Source organism: Glycine soja, chromosome 16 (assembly GCF_004193775.1).
Source record: "Glycine soja cultivar W05 chromosome 16, ASM419377v2, whole genome shotgun sequence".
Classification (NCBI taxonomy): domain Eukaryota; kingdom Viridiplantae; phylum Streptophyta; class Magnoliopsida; order Fabales; family Fabaceae; genus Glycine; species Glycine soja.
In genome coordinates this window covers 37,186,148-37,203,614 of record NC_041017.1, presented here as the reverse complement: position 1 = coordinate 37,203,614, position 17,467 = coordinate 37,186,148, and the positions used below count along the sequence as shown (strand labels likewise).

General features: G+C 32.7%; 4 protein-coding genes across 5 annotated transcripts; 2 read left to right on the top strand and 2 right to left on the bottom strand.

Moving 5' to 3' along the window:
• Nucleotides 1-554: 554 nt before the first annotated feature.
• LOC114390730 (60S ribosomal protein L2, mitochondrial-like) lies at nucleotides 555-3,739 on the bottom strand. Of its 2 annotated transcripts, none has more exons than XM_028351597.1 (4): nucleotides 3,566-3,739; nucleotides 2,515-2,575; nucleotides 1,836-1,933; nucleotides 555-1,260 (listed from the first exon to the last, which is right to left on the bottom strand). In XM_028351597.1, the coding sequence occupies exons 3-4, from the start codon at nucleotides 1,915-1,917 to the stop codon at nucleotides 755-757; spliced, it is 588 nt and encodes a 195-aa protein (XP_028207398.1). In that variant the 5' UTR covers nucleotides 1,918-1,933; nucleotides 2,515-2,575; nucleotides 3,566-3,739; the 3' UTR covers nucleotides 555-754. The 2 variants fall into 2 exon arrangements, with proteins under 2 accessions (XP_028207398.1, XP_028207397.1); XM_028351596.1 differs by having other exon boundaries at nucleotides 1,836-1,924; nucleotides 3,566-3,738.
• Nucleotides 3,740-5,258: 1,519 nt separating this feature from the next.
• LOC114389172 (protein PLASTID MOVEMENT IMPAIRED 1-like) lies at nucleotides 5,259-8,381 on the bottom strand. Its single transcript, XM_028349789.1, has one exon. It carries the CDS (start codon nucleotides 8,070-8,072, stop codon nucleotides 5,487-5,489), a length of 2,586 nt encoding a protein of 861 aa, XP_028205590.1. The 5' UTR covers nucleotides 8,073-8,381; the 3' UTR covers nucleotides 5,259-5,486.
• Nucleotides 8,382-12,159: 3,778 nt separating this feature from the next.
• Nucleotides 12,160-13,467, top strand: LOC114389564 (subtilisin inhibitor CLSI-II-like). The gene is made up of 2 exons (XM_028350264.1): nucleotides 12,160-12,487; nucleotides 12,877-13,467. Exons 1-2 carry the CDS (start codon nucleotides 12,184-12,186, stop codon nucleotides 13,302-13,304), a joined length of 732 nt encoding a protein of 243 aa, XP_028206065.1. The 5' UTR covers nucleotides 12,160-12,183; the 3' UTR covers nucleotides 13,305-13,467.
• Nucleotides 13,468-14,652: 1,185 nt separating this feature from the next.
• Nucleotides 14,653-15,673, top strand: LOC114389566 (22.0 kDa class IV heat shock protein-like). Its single transcript, XM_028350265.1, has one exon. The coding sequence runs from the start codon at nucleotides 14,949-14,951 to the stop codon at nucleotides 15,540-15,542; it is 594 nt and encodes a 197-aa protein (XP_028206066.1). The 5' UTR covers nucleotides 14,653-14,948; the 3' UTR covers nucleotides 15,543-15,673.
• Nucleotides 15,674-17,467: the final 1,794 nt, after the last annotated feature.

Below are 17,467 nucleotides of genomic sequence, written 5' to 3'. Positions count from 1 at the left end.
ATTAGGTCAAACTGAATTAACTATATAAAATGATCTAATGAGCATTCCCACTTGATTAGATCTCTGATTTGTGATGGGAAGGGACAAAATGGATCCAAATTTTAAAACTATTTTCTCTACTCGAGATATAACTAAGATTTAATGATTTTCTTTTGGTGAAAAATTTATTTACTTAGTTGATTGATTTATTCCATATAAAATATTTTAAACAAGTATCTTGTCGAAGTTTTCACATGGTGATCTATTTAAAATCATAATATTTTTTATATGTTCAAAATTTTAAAATAATTAAAATAAAATAATTTTAAGAAATATTAACAAAGGTGATTTTTTTATATTTTTTTCAATTAAGGAATGCGATCTATCTCCAAGTAAATAAAGATAATAATCAATAAGGAATAACTTTTCATAAATAACTTTTTTCAATAAGGAAAAATATTATCCATATCATATAATTAAAATAAATAAATATTAATTCACGTTATCAGTAGATATTTGAATTACTCAATATACTTTTTTTACATAAGGAAGGAAAAAGCTGAATGCAAGGCCAGTTCAGAGGAAAATGTGATCATTTCAAAAACATTTTACTTTCACAACAATAAAATTTGAACTCAAAATCCGCAAATTGGCTGAATAATCAGTTCCATGAATTTCCTAAACAGGAATGACAGTTTCCACAATTATTTCAACTTACAAGCATCTCATAAGGAAACATCAGAGACAAGCCGTGCGTAGTGAATGTTGTATCCTACTACCTTCTGCGCTTCAGGGGTCCAGTCTTGTAGCCACTCTTAGTTGGCTTGCCCCAAGGAGTGAGAGATCCTCGCCCAAATCGTCCACCACTCTTGCTCTTACCCTCTCCTCCACCATGAGGATGATCTACTGGATTCATTGCCACTCCTCGGACAACTGGCCTTCGACCAAGCCATCGGCTGTGTCCAGCCTTCCTAAGCTTGCGATCCCCATGGCTTGGATTAGACACAACACCAACAGTGGCCCTACATCGAGAATCAATCAACTTTTTAACACCTGAGGGCAGTTGGATTAAACAGTATGCTGATGTGGGCTCTTTCAAGATCTTTGCACTAGTTCCAGCAGCTCGGACGAGCTTGCCACCTTGCCCTGGATTCAACTCAATGTTGTGAATGATTGTTCCAATGCGCATTGCAGACAATGGCATGCAACTCCCAATTCGCGAGTTTATATCAGAATACATCATACTCTCTCGTGTACTATGAGGACTGGAGTTTGTTGCCTCTGTGAAAAGGCAGAACAAATAAATGTAACCAAACAATACAGGAAGAAGCAACAAGTGCAGCATAGAAGCCATAATTTCCATTTTAGATCTAGCAGGCCTAAGATAGCGTTAAGCCCATATACAATAAACTGTAGCAATTTCTCACCCCATGTTTTCTATTATTTTATTTTAAAACACAACCCATATGATTTGTTAGGTTCCTCTTCTAAGAAATGTACTTAACGCTGCCTAAAGCAACATAGTTTGGGATCCTTCAGAGCATTAAAAAGGCTATTAATCCAACTTGTGACTGTTTATATAAAATAAATGATTATGTAAGCCACCGTTAAACATTATTGAAAAGAATATAGCTTCATTACTGCAAGACTAGGATATAAATTAATCAAATAATCTGAGTGAAGCTGTGAAATTAAACTTAAAGACCTGTTTGCTGTTGATAACAAATAGGAACCCCAAAGCAACTGAGACTATTTCCAATATTTTTCCCATCTTTCTCCATCGGCTACAAAAATACTATGAAATTCAATTTAAATGTTCTAATTGCTGCTGAGAATGAGAGGAGAAATTAATGTACCGGAAGAGAAACGGCGAAGAGCATTGGTGAACAAGTTCAGTGCAGATGAAGCAGTGCGACTTCTCCACAGTGACACAGCCATTTCAAACCTGTAATGCCTAGGGATTCAATGCCCATTTCCTTAAGTTTATAAAAAGTGATGGTAAAATTACGTAAAACAACGTGACTCTTCAAGAGATTTATGTAAAGCAGAAGTTTACATTACCATTAAGTCATTTTAGGTTGTTTGGAGGTAATAGCATAAAATTACAATAAAAGACATTAAAAATTATTTCTCAAAAAACATGTTTGGATAAAAAAATTGTGCAGGTGCAAAATTTAAAAATATAATTCACAATTATATTCATAATTATTTATAGAAAATTCAAAATAGTGCAATTAATAATTTTATGAAACGAAAAAAAAGAGAAGGAAAAGTAGCAAGATCAACTTGAAACAGAGACTGCATGAAGATAAAATATCACAGCACACATTACAATTGCAGAAAACAGAAATTAAGTATTGGAAATCAAACACCACCTCAACCAGAAAAAACCAGTTAGCCAATGTCAATTATAATAACAATCCACAGGCATTTCATTTTGTAAAGAAAAACCATTCTAGATGTAACACAGGTGGTGGAATGAATATAAAAAAACTCAACCATAAGATAATAGTTTTCAGTATTTCAGAATCATACCTCGGTTTTCTAGCTTGTATCAGGTGGTGGAATCTTTAGTCTTGCCTTCCTATCTTGTGAACTAACAAAGGAAATCAATTTAAATTATTGATTTGTTTGACCCTTTCACAAAGTGGATTGCAAACATAAAGCAATTAACAGAGTTATGAAGAAAGAGGAAAAGGAGAATCAAAGGTGTTGATTACTGATTATTGAGGGCTAAAACTTTGTAAGAAATTGTGTACACAAGCAATCATAAGCTTATTTACAGAAAAGTAGATCTATGTAAACAGTTATAAATAGGACAATCATAAAGCTAATGATCACTGTATTCATTTTAATACATGCTAATTTTGACTTAGTGGAAAGCTGAGTGCAAACGGAAGAATGTGACTCAAAACAAGCGACTGGTCGTGTGATATGTTGGGTCAAGTGAGTGTTGTGACTTGGATTGTGGAGAAGGAAAAGATGGGTAATAACTAATCCAAGCCTTTCTAGCACAGGTCTGACACTGAAGAACAAATGCATGGGTATAAAAAAAAGGCCAGAAAATTAGCATGGCTGATGGCGATCGTCGCAGAAGAGACGGATAAACATACTCTTATACCAACTTGAAAAGAACAGAGAAGCTATTTACAGCTTAATTTTATGAGAGGCCATTCTAAGAAGATATATATTTATTTATATACACGAACAAATGCAATCATATCACTGGATTACAGGGGTTACTACAAAAATGAATTAAAAGGCAAATAATCTATAAAGCACCAAGCAGCAAGTGTCTAACTTTAGGAAGCTAATGACATTCAAAAGTGACGATAAGTCGATAATCTTCATGCTATTATTCTCAACACAAGCTAAAACTAATGTGTCAGTCTTAACATACAAAAAGTAAATAAAATAAAATGCTTGACATGCCAAATTGCAATACAAGCAAATTAGGGATACAAAGGCAAAACTGACTCTGCTAAGACGAACTAAGAAGCAATAGAACATTGGAATCGGTGATTGAGAAGTTTGGAATTGAGAGAAACAAAAGTTGAAGGATAACGATAAAGATGTTGGGGCTTACCGTTAGAATAGAATGCGCCTTCGTCTGCGAAAAGGAGGGGAGGGTGAAGAATTGGCACTGGATTTGGGGTTCCGAGTGCTATTGGAGAGGCATCTCTTCTCGTGGTTACCTTACGGTACTGTGCTCATTGAGAGAGAAAAAGGGATTAGGGTTTTGCATCAGTGAAATGGATTTTCAATCAAATTATTGAATATTTTCTTTTGCTAGAGTAAGTCACTGTAAATTTTATTTTACATATTGGTTTTTCGAACCATGTTAACGTTAGAAATGCTTAATTATTAAATTGGTGCATAAATTATTTTAAATAATTCAATTTAATCATTAATTTTTTTTTTAAAATTTAATCTAATAGTTAAATTCTTAAAAATAAATTAACTTAATATTTTTTTGTCAAATAAACAATGATTATGTTAAAATAAAAATTCCTATAATTTCATTTGAAAATGATCTCTCTTAATTTCTATAGTTTACACATATTTATTAATAAGGTATCAATATGTTGAATTGTAATGCATATAAATATTTTTAATTATTATTTAATTATTAATTTCATGCATGATAGGATTATTAATTTTATTGACATGTCAAATTAATGAATCTATTATTTCAAACTAAACACGAAAACATTAATAATTATTTATTTTCATAAAATTATTGATTTAATGATTAGATATATATATATTTTAAGATTAACTTAATTAAATAGTTGTGTATAAATAAAAAATATTTATATGCATATTAATTATATGAAATTGTTAATTATATTACTTATTCATCAATTCGTATTTATTGCTTATTTTATTTAAGAGGCTCATAATAATGATCAGACAAGAAGAAAAAATAAGTTTCAAAATATTTATCATCATTTTAAATTTTCTTAGTGTAATATTACTTAATATTTTTCATTTATATCCCTAATAATATAAATGATAAATAGAAAAAAAAATAAAAACAAATTAATGACAATAAGATTAATTTTTAAAAATTAATATTTTCTTTCATCTATTTTATTAAAAACAATTATCTGTGTATTATGAGACGGAAAAAGTAATAATTAAGATACATATTTAATTATAATAAATATTAATTATATAATTTCGTCCAAAAAATTTATTGATATTTTTTTGTGGAAAAGCAAGTAAAACTGAAAAATGGAAGAAAAGAAAAAAAATACGTGTAGAAAGATAAAAAAAATTTACAAAATGTGTTTTATTAGTTAAATTTTTAAATTAAATATATTTAATACAACAATTAATTATTAATCAAACAAAGTAATTTATTTTGAGTTATTTATGTTGTGTTAATTGGTTCTTATAATATTATATCATAGATATCTTAGCAATTCATACAATATTTAAATGATCTGATAAAAAAAATAATCCCAAACAATTATTGTCTATAAAAATAACTAGTGTTTAAGTTTAAGCAACCTAATACGACTTATAGATCTTCTCCCATGGTTAAAAAAAAAGAGAAGCAATAATACCTTATATAAGTTATTCTTTAAGCATCTATCGAGCTAAAAATACTTTTAAAAGATAAAAGTTATTTTGTATAATAATATGTTAATTAGTGAAAATCTTTAGGATCCATGTAGTACAACATTTTCTCACGTAACCAATGGTGAAAAGAGAAGAGACAAAAAGTAGCTAGAAGGGGATCATTTTAAGTCTAACAAAAATTAGGGACCAATTAAAAACTAAAAAATAAAATAAGAAACTATTTCTATATTTTAGCAATTATTGTATACATAAAAACCTCAAGCTCTAACAAGCCCTCTTGAGTCTTGAATATCCTATTAAAATTTTTATGGAGCCCCTACACTAGACATGAATGCAAGATTTTTAAGTATCACAAACTTGCTAAAACTAAAACGTATAGCACAATTAAGTGAATTAACATAACAACACAGTGGATATGCTTATTCCTTCACAAGTTTGACATCTGGATTTCTCATGGTTTTGAGCCACATGTCAGCCATGATTCTTGATGAAATGCTCCACAACAAATCTGGCCCTTTTACCAATGCATGCTTGCCTTTCTTCCCTGCCTTTCCCAACCCATATTCAATCAACCACTGCATTGCAGTTAGCCTTTGCTTCTCACTGTCCCATGCATTCTTTGTAACACTCCTCACTTTCAAACTTCCCACATGCATGCTTGTTACCTTGAACTCTTTCTCTTCCTCATTATCTTGGTAGTGATCACATTCACTCCCTTTTGTGTGTTCTTCACTTGTTGCATGAATGAGCACCATCATAGGACCTCCAACTGCTTCAAATCTCCTTATTGGATCCCTCAGTTGGACAACAAATATAAGTGTGATGTTTGATGTCTCATCATCAGAACTTGAAGCAGTGTCACTGTAGCTTTGGTCTCTGATCCAATCCTCAAGTGAAACAGCAGAAGCTAATAGTTCATTCTCTTTGTTCCCTTCCTCAGTGCTAAGTGGAGAAACATCAAAGGGAGCTTCTTCCTCTGTCATGTCAGCTTGGATTTTCAACCCTTCCACTGCCATGAACTCAATCTTCTGCATTGTGAAGGCCAGAATATTCTCTGCTGTAAATGGGGTTTCGTCCACATTCCAAAGTCCTGTTGAAATCCGTTCTTGTCTTCCTGAACTCATTGCATTTGCCATTCCTTTGAGGGCAGAAACTATACGTGCAGCACTAGAACTGGCTCCTTCTTTGTTTCTTCCTTGTATGATGGCAGAAGCAATGCCTTCAAAGGCAATCTGTTCAGCAGTTTTACCTATCAGTTCATCTAGGGGCATCATGGAGAAAACTTGACAGCTGAGTTCATCAAGACCAATGCCAGCCAATTTCTGAAACAACTCTAACCCATTTGGGGACTGATTTGATGCCAACACATAAGGCTTTGACATCTGCATGGCTAGCTTTGGAGTCTCATTTCTAGCCACAGCATTATCTAAAGGATTCATAGATGTCAAGTAGCCTCCATCCTTTGTTTGAACCACACACCCCAAGCCCTTGCCAAGATCTGGGAGATACACTTTAGATTCTGCCTCTGCAATTTGTAATGGGGGGGTTTCAGATTGGTTTAGTTTGAAACCTCTGGCCTTTTGATCCTCAAGCATATGAAGAAACTCCCTTGTCACGTTTTCTTCATCAGAATCCAATCTTAGTGACTCAGCTTCCTCACCTTTTGTGAACTTGTTATCTTCTACCATGATGGACTCAAGAGCCTTTATCTGCTTGGCAATTGAATCAAGCTCTGTTAATCTAGTCAGGCGCAACTGATCATGCATTATTTCCTTGACGACCTCACTTGTAGCTGACTTCACTTCTATGGATTTCTCAGATTCTTCTCCGTCATATAATTCTTTCTTCTCTTGAACCTCAACCCCTTTATCAACAACCTCAAAGTCTGGGAGATCAAAATCCTCCACGTTCTCTTTGCAACCATCAAGTTTCTGGATAGAGGGAGGGGCATCATGAACTAGGTGTGGATCCTCAAGATTCAAATCATCTATACCTTGAAGATCTTCTGCTAACCTTCTCTGTGAAGGAGTCCAAGCATCACTTCTGCTTGTTATTCTTGGACTAGGCAAGCTGAATGATGACTTGGATTGTTTGCGAGCAAATGCAGATGTGAGATTTCTGAACCTTTTGGACTTCATATTCTCATCCTGGTTGTATATCTGAACCCCTCCTTCTTTCTCCATGATTTGGAAGCCTAGTTTCAGAACCAGTTCTCCACCTTTTGCCTTCCCTGATAAGCCAAAGCTTGTGTCCCACTGCCTCACACGCAAGCCTTGCTGGCTTTTCTCAACGGATTCTTGAATCAACTGGCTCAAGTCCACACTGTTTCTTCCAAAACTAAGTTCTTTGGCATCAACTGCAACAAGGCATAACCAAAATGGTCTTGGCTCAAACTTAAGCTGCTTTCCGCTACCATGGTTGCAATAAACATGGCACCTTATGAAAAGGGTCTCTTCAAAATCTGCAGCACCTTGATCAACCCTTGATGGCATTGTCTGAACACTCCCATCTTTGGTCTCTTTCTTTCTAACACAAACAGAAAGCCTTAGTCCATTCATGGATGAAGGAAGGCCTTGAGCAGTGACCACTTCGACAGAAAACAAACAGCTTAGTTTATGCATTCCAATATGAGAAAGGGCCCTCATAGGCTTCCAGTTCCAAATCCCTTTCTTGTCACCTGAATTTGCTGTGTCATCAAACTTTTTCGTATCTGGCTGAGTGAGAGGTGCCTTGGCATCTTCAGGCTTTGGCCTTGATCTCCATGGAGACAAGGACATGCGGCGAGACCGGGTTTTGTTGCTTTGCTTGTTGTTAACTTTAGCAGTGTCATTGTCATCATCAGCAAATGAGACAAAAGAAGGTGAGGCTCTCGGTATAGCTAATGAAGCTGTTCTTCTATTTGTGTTTGAGGTGTGCGATTGGTTAAGGGTTTCACTAAGGGCCTCTAGTTCCTCAAGGAGCTGAACATTTGAGTTTCTCTTGGTAGAGTCATCTGCTGCCATCATTAGTGAATGAAGTTGTTGTTACCAAAAAAGAATTGCTGATGATTATGTCACAAAGAAAGAGATCAGTTTTGGGACGAGGAAGAAGATAAGGTGATGCTCACACGCTTGGAAGGTTGGTTAGTTAAATTTGGAAGAAGGACTATGCATCTAATGAATGATGGAAACAGTGAAGGTGTTGGACCTTTCTTAACCAAGAATGTGATGAAGTGCATTTGTGGTGTATAAAACATGAACGATGGCGTTGGCATTGCATAGCCTTGGTGACCAAGACAAGTTTGAAAAGTAATAGGCAAAGGGTCCGGTGAATTTAATGTTGGTTTTCCCTATGGTTACACAGCACCAGAATATGTTATGAAGGGTATTTTAGTTGATATGGCATTAGCATAGTCACACGTGCAAACACTTCATAGGTATTTTTTTATTTAATTATAGTTTGTTGGGCATTTATTTTTCATTGGAAGTCCTAAGTTCTATTCCTGATGATCATTACTTTCTAAAATGTTCTGAAGAAAAATATTTGCAATGTAACCACTTGTGGGACTGTTTAGACCCGTGGTGCATACAATTTTTAACTTCTTCTGGGTGATGTCAATTATTTTTCCTCTTACTTTAGACCTGTGGTGCATACAATTTTTAACTTCTTCTGGGTGATGCCAATTATTTTTCCTTACATATTGATGATTGTGGCTTATAATTTACTCAAGGGTTGTCTATAGTTTCATTGTCTATGACGATCATGACAGTCCATGAAGCTCTTGTATCAGGTACTGATGCCTCTAGGGATTTATTACTTTTTTATTACCTTGTTTCTCATGTCCTTGTCTTTTGAACTTTCTTAAGTATGATACTTGACAAATACTCCGTGTTTGGCTTGTATGAAACAAGCATAATGTTTTCTAGTAATTATATGTTAGTGCAAATCCTCAATCCGTGTTTTTTTTACCATGTTATATTAAAGTATGCCTCCATTGGTAGCATGCAATGAATATATACTAACATGGCAGAACAGTGAAGGGGAAAATAGAGTTATCTAAGTAATTTTACATGTAAAAAAAATAGAAAAAGTTAGTATATTTAGCAAATAAGAGGAGTGTAGATAGTAAAAACCTTGAATGGGGTCCAAAACAAAGTGTTATTAATGTTAGGAATCTCTCATGCTTGGAAGGTAGGTTAATTAACTTGAGGTGGAAGGACTATGCTATTAATGATGGATGTTGAAAGCAGTGAAGTTGCTGGACCTTTCTGAACCAAAAAAATCTGATGGAGTATATTTGAGGTGGATGAAACATGAACGGTAGCATCACATTGCCTTGGTTGGTGACCAAGACAAATCTGAAAATTAATAGGCAAAGTGGTCCCAGCAAATTTAATGCTGGATTTCCCTAGTCCGATGCAAGGGGTAATTGATCACTGCGATAACCTTTTGTATTGATGAAAATTTTCTATTGGTGTGGAGTCAAAGATCAATGTGAAAAGTTGAATAGACAATAATTCAGTCTAGCAGAGTGGTCAGAAAGGATTAAATTGATGTAATAATTGCTTGGCTAAGCTGCAACCATGTAAATGTTGGAAGAGATAGAAACTCTTTTAAGTTCAAGAGCATACGTATACAAGAGTAGACACACAAAAACTAATATTTCTTTCTTTTGTTTAGACGCATTAGAAAATGACGTTCATAAAATTAAAGTTGAAGGGGAAAGAGGAAGGAAAATAGCCTCACCAATCCTATGCATGTTTGCACCCGAAAGAGTAAAAATTTCTAGTAAAAGCGAAAGCAGTTGAAAAAGGTTGTTGCTGGATTTCTTATCATTGAGAAGCTAAATATTGAATTTCCCAAAGCCTTTGGAAGAGAATCCCATGGGAGGACATCAATTTTATTTTGTTTTACTTACGTACTAGTATTTTTTGGCAAACCTGATTAATGCTTGGTTTTTACTGCTGAAGTTGTCATGTCTCTATTGCTTTTAGCCATGATTCTATTTATTCACACAATTTTGCTTTAATTTGTTATTTTGTGTTATTTAGAATCAATTAAAACGAGTTGAACCTCACTCTAATTGTGTTAACGAAGACAAGCTTTTCCTATCTTTATATCATATTTCCTGATGCTTTTACAAGGAACAACAATTATAGATGCAAGCTTTTCCTATGTGCAAAGCTAAACTATATGGTTCTTTCATCAAATATAAAATGCATGAGAAGAAAAAACAACCATTATCAGATGTTTCCCTATAGATTTTTCTAAAGTAATTTAGCTTTGGCAAATTGATGCCTGGGGAAGCTTATGTGTATACTACCTTTTGTTTCATCATTTAAAAAAGTAGTTTGTCGTTCATAAATAATTGTACTGCTTCATGAACTCAGCATGATAGTTACCCTATCCAACAATTTAATTGTTTTCTCCATCTTTGTTTTCCAAGGAAATGGGACCAATGGTTAATTACTCTTTAAATGTATTGACACAGAATTGCAATATAGAATTGGAAACTGATATTTCTGGCAAAACGAGCTAGCTAGTCCCACCATTACACGAAAATTGATAACACAGTACATGCATTATGATGAGTTGCTCAGAGTCGGAATTAAGTTGTTCAACATCATATGAAAGCAGACTCCAATGAGCACTATATCAACTATTATAATTGTGCATATTTGATTAAATATATACTTATATGATTTATGGGATGCTAAGGAACACATTCAGTTGATGCCAATGCTGAAACTTTCAATCACCAAGTGGAATACAATCTTTGATAGGTGTAATATAGATGAAGTTATGCCTCCATTCATGAGGATGGGGGAACCCCTGAGGTATTGAGTAGTTCCATCTCTCTTAATTTTTTTCTATGATAATGAGCCAATGAGCTATCCAAGTTGTGAAAAGATTTTTATAATGTTGTGTTTTTTTTTATTGAATATAATGTTGTGATTTGTGACCAAAGAATTACTTGCCTCCCCATTATTTGAACAACCATACAACGATCCAGGCAAAGCATGTACTTAAGCATTAGAACTATTGTTCCACTTCCAAACTTATCAAGATGTTTTTCCCATTCATTCATCATATATTCATTTGCCTTTTGGGATCATTAATAAGCTTTTTAGCATCTAAAAACTGACAAGTATATGGTTGTCATTTGCTTTGTTTTTAGGATGAAAAAAAAAAGAGATTAAGGTTGTGTTCTACGCGAGTAGTAAAATATTCCTCCCCACTATTAAAATGGTGTTGTGCTAGTATTTCTCTACTTTATAACTTTGTGTAATTATTAAAACAAGTTTTGCTACCCTTGTGACAGGCAACTCATAAAGGTAAGCCTAATTAATTAAGTTAAAATATATTAAAATATGAATGATTTGATTATATTATTATTGTTCTTCAATTTTAATAAAATTAGTACAAACAATTTTAATAATATTTAGATATAATTTAATAATATAATTAAAAAATCATAGTTTATATCAGATCATAAAATAATAAAATAATTATCAAAATTAATAAAATCATATTTTATATCAGATTATAAAATAATAAAATAATTTATCATTTAGTTACCAACTAATCTTCACAGCTAAGTGGTTTAGTCTTTAACAATTTGAATGTGAAGACCAAGATCCATTCACATTGGCATCAAACAACCAATATTAAGAGAGACAAAAATTTTGTCCCGTATCAAGAAAAAATAATAAATAAATGAAAAAGAATAATAATTTTATAAAATTAATATTATGATTATTAATTTATTTTAATTTTTGTAGTTGATATTATTAATATTATAAGAAATATAACTAAAAATAATTAATATTACCTTAAAATTAAAATGATAATTATTTTAGAATAATTTTTTTCTTATATAATAATTATTTATCATGAAACAGTACTAATATTTAATAAATGTATCAACATTGCATTTATTATACTCATTAAATATAGTACAAATATTTAACTATGTTATTTAATAACATTTATTGATAATAGTAAATGCAACAGGACTAGAGTTACTATAGTGTACTAGTATATATTTAATTGCATTTAATAATAATAATACTGATCTACTTATATATTGATATAAATATGTAGTACTAGATTAATACTTTATCTAGTAAAATAACTATGAATAAGTTTGTGCTGGTACTATTTACTGTTTCCTGGGTCCTTCTCTTTGGTTTGCTAGATGGTAAACCTCCCATAGGCAGTGGTCGAGTAATATGGGACACTGGTGGCCAACAGCTGTTCGCATCTTATGCATACTACATTACGGCAAGGCATCCTGATTTAGGCAGTGGTGGCCTCAAACTCATCAAGACTGGAAACTCAACTTGCCCAAATACTATTTTGCAATATTTTCCCAAGTACACCCATGGCCTGCCAATGTATTTGCTCATATCTGTAATAAGCAATTTTATCGTCTATGAAGGTGCTCATCTATCATTTAATTATGCTTTTTTTAAGAGTTTATCTGCTTAATCCTTCTGGTCTTCTCAAAACAAGTTTCATTGACTCAAACATAAGTAAATTTTAATTCTATTTAATGATGCCATCTAAAAAATACTTGTTAACAAATTGAGTTTTATTTTTTATAGTTATTTTTTATGTTAAGTTTCAATAAAGGGTATTTTAAAAAGTAAAGAAAAATACCTTTTTAAGACAATTTGAAAGAGTTAATTAATGTTATTGTTTTTTCTTGCTAATTAATTTCGAGGTCTCTAGAGTTTAGGAATTTTTTCTAAAAAATAAATATAGATAACTTTTTCACTAATTAATTATTCTATTAATATGTTAAGCCCTTTGTATGTTGATCTGTAGGTACCCCACTGGCTATTTTTATGGCAAAGAAGCCAAATTGTGTTGAATCGTTGGTTCCTGATCCTATGAAGGGATCTCCGGATCCACCAAGTCCATTAAATCCCCCAAACTCCTCTAGATTGTTGGTGTTTGTGGACAATTCAATCCACAAGACATGTGTGGGTACTGGTGGTCCTGAAGCTCATCCAGGCCTACTAACGTATAGTGGCACTTTTCACATTGAGATCCTAGAAAACGTTCGATTTGGATACAGCTCTTACAAGCTTGTGTTTTGTTTCGATGGCTCAGACTACCAAAATTGTTCCTATATTGGGACCTATGATAATAGTGAGGGTGGAAGACGTTTGATTCTCACTGAGACTAATCCCTTCTTATTTTCTTTTGTTCATGCACTTAAATTTGATGGGACTATTAAGTCCGTAGGTTGAATGATATATCTCAAGACTAGATTAGATTATGATTATGGTCTTGAGTGAGTGTAATCACATACTTTGTTGTTTTGATCTGCATTAACTCTGCTCCAAATAAAACCTCAATGCAAACATTGAATAAGTGAAATGAATAATTAATGGTTATGCTTTCTTGTATTCCCATCTTTGTCTTGTGACCCCCCCCCCCCCCCTTCTCATTTCATTTCTTTCGTTGTTTAAATTATTTTAATTTATATTGGCTGTAAGCTTGATTAAGGTATTAGAAAAACAAAAAAAAAAGATTAAGGCATAGTATTAGGTCTAATTCTATATAACTCTAAAAATTGACTCAAAGAAAAATAGTTTTCCTTAATCTTGTAACAATAACTTTATAGTCAATCAACCTAAACATATATAACACCAAGGTCTTGTGACTCAGAGCATGCATGTTTCTTACTATCATGCATGTTTTAAGAGATTGTGAAGAGGTCTCGGGTTTTTTTGGAACTGCCACTTCCCTCTTCATCTTTCATCTTTGGGCCAAATTCTTTTCCTTGGACCTCCATGATTGGATTATGTTCAATTTGACTCATAAAAGCCTCAGGCTTTTGCTTTCTGCACTCTGATGTTGCTTCCAGCACTATTTTTGGAATGTTTTTAACCTTCATAAGTAAAATAAAAAAAATAAAAAAAGAATATATTCCGGAATGTATTTTTATATTTCGGAATAAACATTCCAGATGAAAAAATAAAGAGCACGAAGCAACATGGGAAGGGCACGAAGTAATAACCAAAGTCTAAAGGCTCCCATTAGAGACTGGTCATCTTTGTTTGGGATTGTTGTTTACTATCTTTGGGTAAGGTCTAATCTAATGTTATCCTTACATTCTTTTTCCCCAAAATAATTAATTTTCCCGGATACCAGGCATCAACTTCAATTCTCCTCATATTATTCTCGTTGTTTTCAAATGCTTTTTCTAGATGATTAATGTTCTTATTACATAAAACAACATTTAGTATTTTGATTTCAGATTGGAATGGTGTTAGGTATATGGCTGTTAATAGTCTTTTATCGACAAGTAATTTAATTTTACATGTAAGTTAACATTATAAAAGTTTAATTTCCAATGGTATATATAGAGACTTTATATTATGAAATAGAGAAGTGAATCTTTTATTTCAGTAATAAAATTTAAGAATTGTTGTTATATTATATTCCAACCAAAATATTAATATTTATAATTTGGTGGCAATGAACCAGGGGATGTTAATTACTCCAGAACCCTCTGGAACATGTTGGGACATTCTTGTATCCACTTTCACTTCGAGAACCCACTTTTCCTCTCCAAATAATAATTCATAATCCTGAGCTAGCTAGAACATTCTTCATCTCTCTACACACGTACGTACACTTCACTATTGATTATAACGCTTTTATTTTGCCATATAGAGTGCATGTGGCATCGAATTTTCAAGAACCACATTATCTTCCCTTATATATACAACAACCTCGTAACTTGTATATTCAATCAGCTTCAAGAAAAACAATTCAGATATAGCCATAGTCCAACCCATATAGTCTCATTGCTTTCAATTTTCCAATACTTTTTCTGAGTACCAAAACAGAAGGCACATCCGCACATACACATTCCAACGTACAAAATGAGGCACTTTTTAGTACTAGTACCACTGATCTTGCTTGTTTTTGCTGGTTTTCCATCCAAAGCAAAAGGGTCTCTGCTACCATTCACAAATCATCAAAATACCCTCTTGGCTGATCTATGGTCTAATCATTTCCCTGATCCATTTCGCGTGTTAGAGCAAATCCCATTTGGGGTTGACAAAGATGAAACATTCACAGCTCTATCATCACATGCAAGAGTGGATTGGAAGGAGACACCAGAAGGGCATGTCATAATGCTAGATGTGCCAGGGTTGAAGAGAGATGAGATCAAGATAGAAGTGGAAGGGAATAGAGTGCTGAGAGTGAGTGGAGAAAGGAAGAGGGAAGAGGAGAAGGAAGGGGATCACTGGCATAGAGTGGAGAGATCCTATGGCAAATTCTGGAGGCAGTTCAAGGTGCCAGACAATGTGGACTTGGATTCTGTCAAGGCTAAGATGGAGAATGGAGTGCTTACTCTCACAATGAACAAGTTGTCACCTGATAAGGTCAAAGGTCCAAGGTTGGTCAGCATTGCAGGGGATGATGAGCAAGCTCCCAAGCTCAAGGGTAAAGAAGACAAGCAGGAGCTTTGAATTATTCATAAATGATAATAACTTTATCATACAGACTTCTTATGTGTGTCAGTAAAAAAGGGTTTGTAATTTGTAGTTTGTTTTGTGAATAAAAGGGTTCTGAAAAAATCTTTGCTTGTTTTAATGTGTTATCATACTGTCATCTTCTTTGAGACTAAACTACTACTATTTTATCTTTAAATATGTGAAGGGTTGTTATAATAAAATTAAGAAAATATTAAAAAAAAGAAATTTCCTGACATATACAGCCTATTATTATAGGTTTTAAATATTATATAAAACTTATTTATAAGAATAGATAAAAACGTTGTTTTAACTGTTTCTTGATCTCCATTATAACAATATAACAATAAATAAAGATGATACAAGTTGTTCTAATTATTTCTTGATCTCCATTTTTATTTTTTATCTTTGTCCTTAATATGCACTTATAATAAATAGAAAAAGACACCTAAATTTACAATTTTTTCTCCACTTTTTTGGAAAACTTTTATCCTCACTTCTGCCCACGCTTTCACGGGAAGTTACACGGTTCCAAACTAAGCAAAGAAGGGCTATGGCAGGGGCAGTGGACTCTCAAGGTCAATTATAAGATTTATTTGTATAACTATGCCCATTTAAGTGCAATTCATGGAATGAGGGAAAATGACAAGATGAATGTAAGCACGCCTATTCTTTTGTTCAATAAAACTTTTTTTAACCTATGAGATTAACTGTTATGGTTGTTATATTGCGTTGCTTTTTACAATTTGATTTTATTGCTGAAAATATTGTTTTTAGATTATATTTTTTGAAGTTGTAATCATTCTATATTCTTAAGTTTGTTTACTGGCTTTTTTTCACAGATCAAACATATTGAGAACAAAAAATGTCATGGATGCGTCGTGAGGGATACAGAATTTACTTAGTTTTTTTTTTTTCTCTTATTCTTATTTGATATTATCCCTATAATCAGTTTTTCTTGCTTCAAATAGGTATTTTAATATTTTCTTTAATTTCAATGGATCAAAATGTTATTTTTACTTACTTCTTAATTCTGGTGATAAATTTTTTATATAATTTTTAAAGTTGCTTACTTTTTTAATTTTCTTCTATCTTAAAGTTTTGTTGTGTACAGAGCGTGTATATATATTAATCTCCATTCTTTCCATCATCTAATTCCTTGTACAACATTCCATCATGTCTCAACTGTGAACAGTGTAATCAAATATGGATGCTCTAGGAAGTTCATACAGCAATAAGGATGGCAATTTTTGAAGGCTTTTGCTTCCACAAACCACACCATCACTCCTTCAACATGTGTGATTGTACACATAAATTATCACTGTTAGTATGCATGAGTAGAGAAATTATTTTCCATTTTCCTTTTCTCAGAACTTTGTTGCACTATTTGTTATTAATAAACAATGAAGAGCAAGGTGAGATGTGTCCAAGGGGGAATCAAAATCATGGGATATTTGTTTCTAAACTTTTTTTGTCCTGAAGGCTTTTATTTTGGGTTGTGAAAAATTCTCTTGATTTTTATTATATATCTATACTTTATTTTTTTCAGTTATTTGCAATTTTTATCTACCCAACACCTTCACGCAATTCAATTGCAAAGTGTAAAACCAAAGAGATTTACACGGTCTCATTCCTTCTTCTATCAGCAAGTTTTCACCATATATCTTCATCTTGTTTTTTTTTTTTATCTGTTTTCAATTATCTTCGTCTTCTATCTTTAAATTTTAAACCTCCCATTTTAAACTTGTTCACGTTTTAAAACTGTATAACCATCTTTAATAAACCAAAATCTAAACTCTCAATTTTTTAAATGAAATTCAACTTTTTTTTTTACAAACTTTAGATTTCATTTTGATTTTAGATATTGTTAGTTTTAAAATTTATTTTGATTTTAAAACTACCCATTTTTAATGTGTTAACAT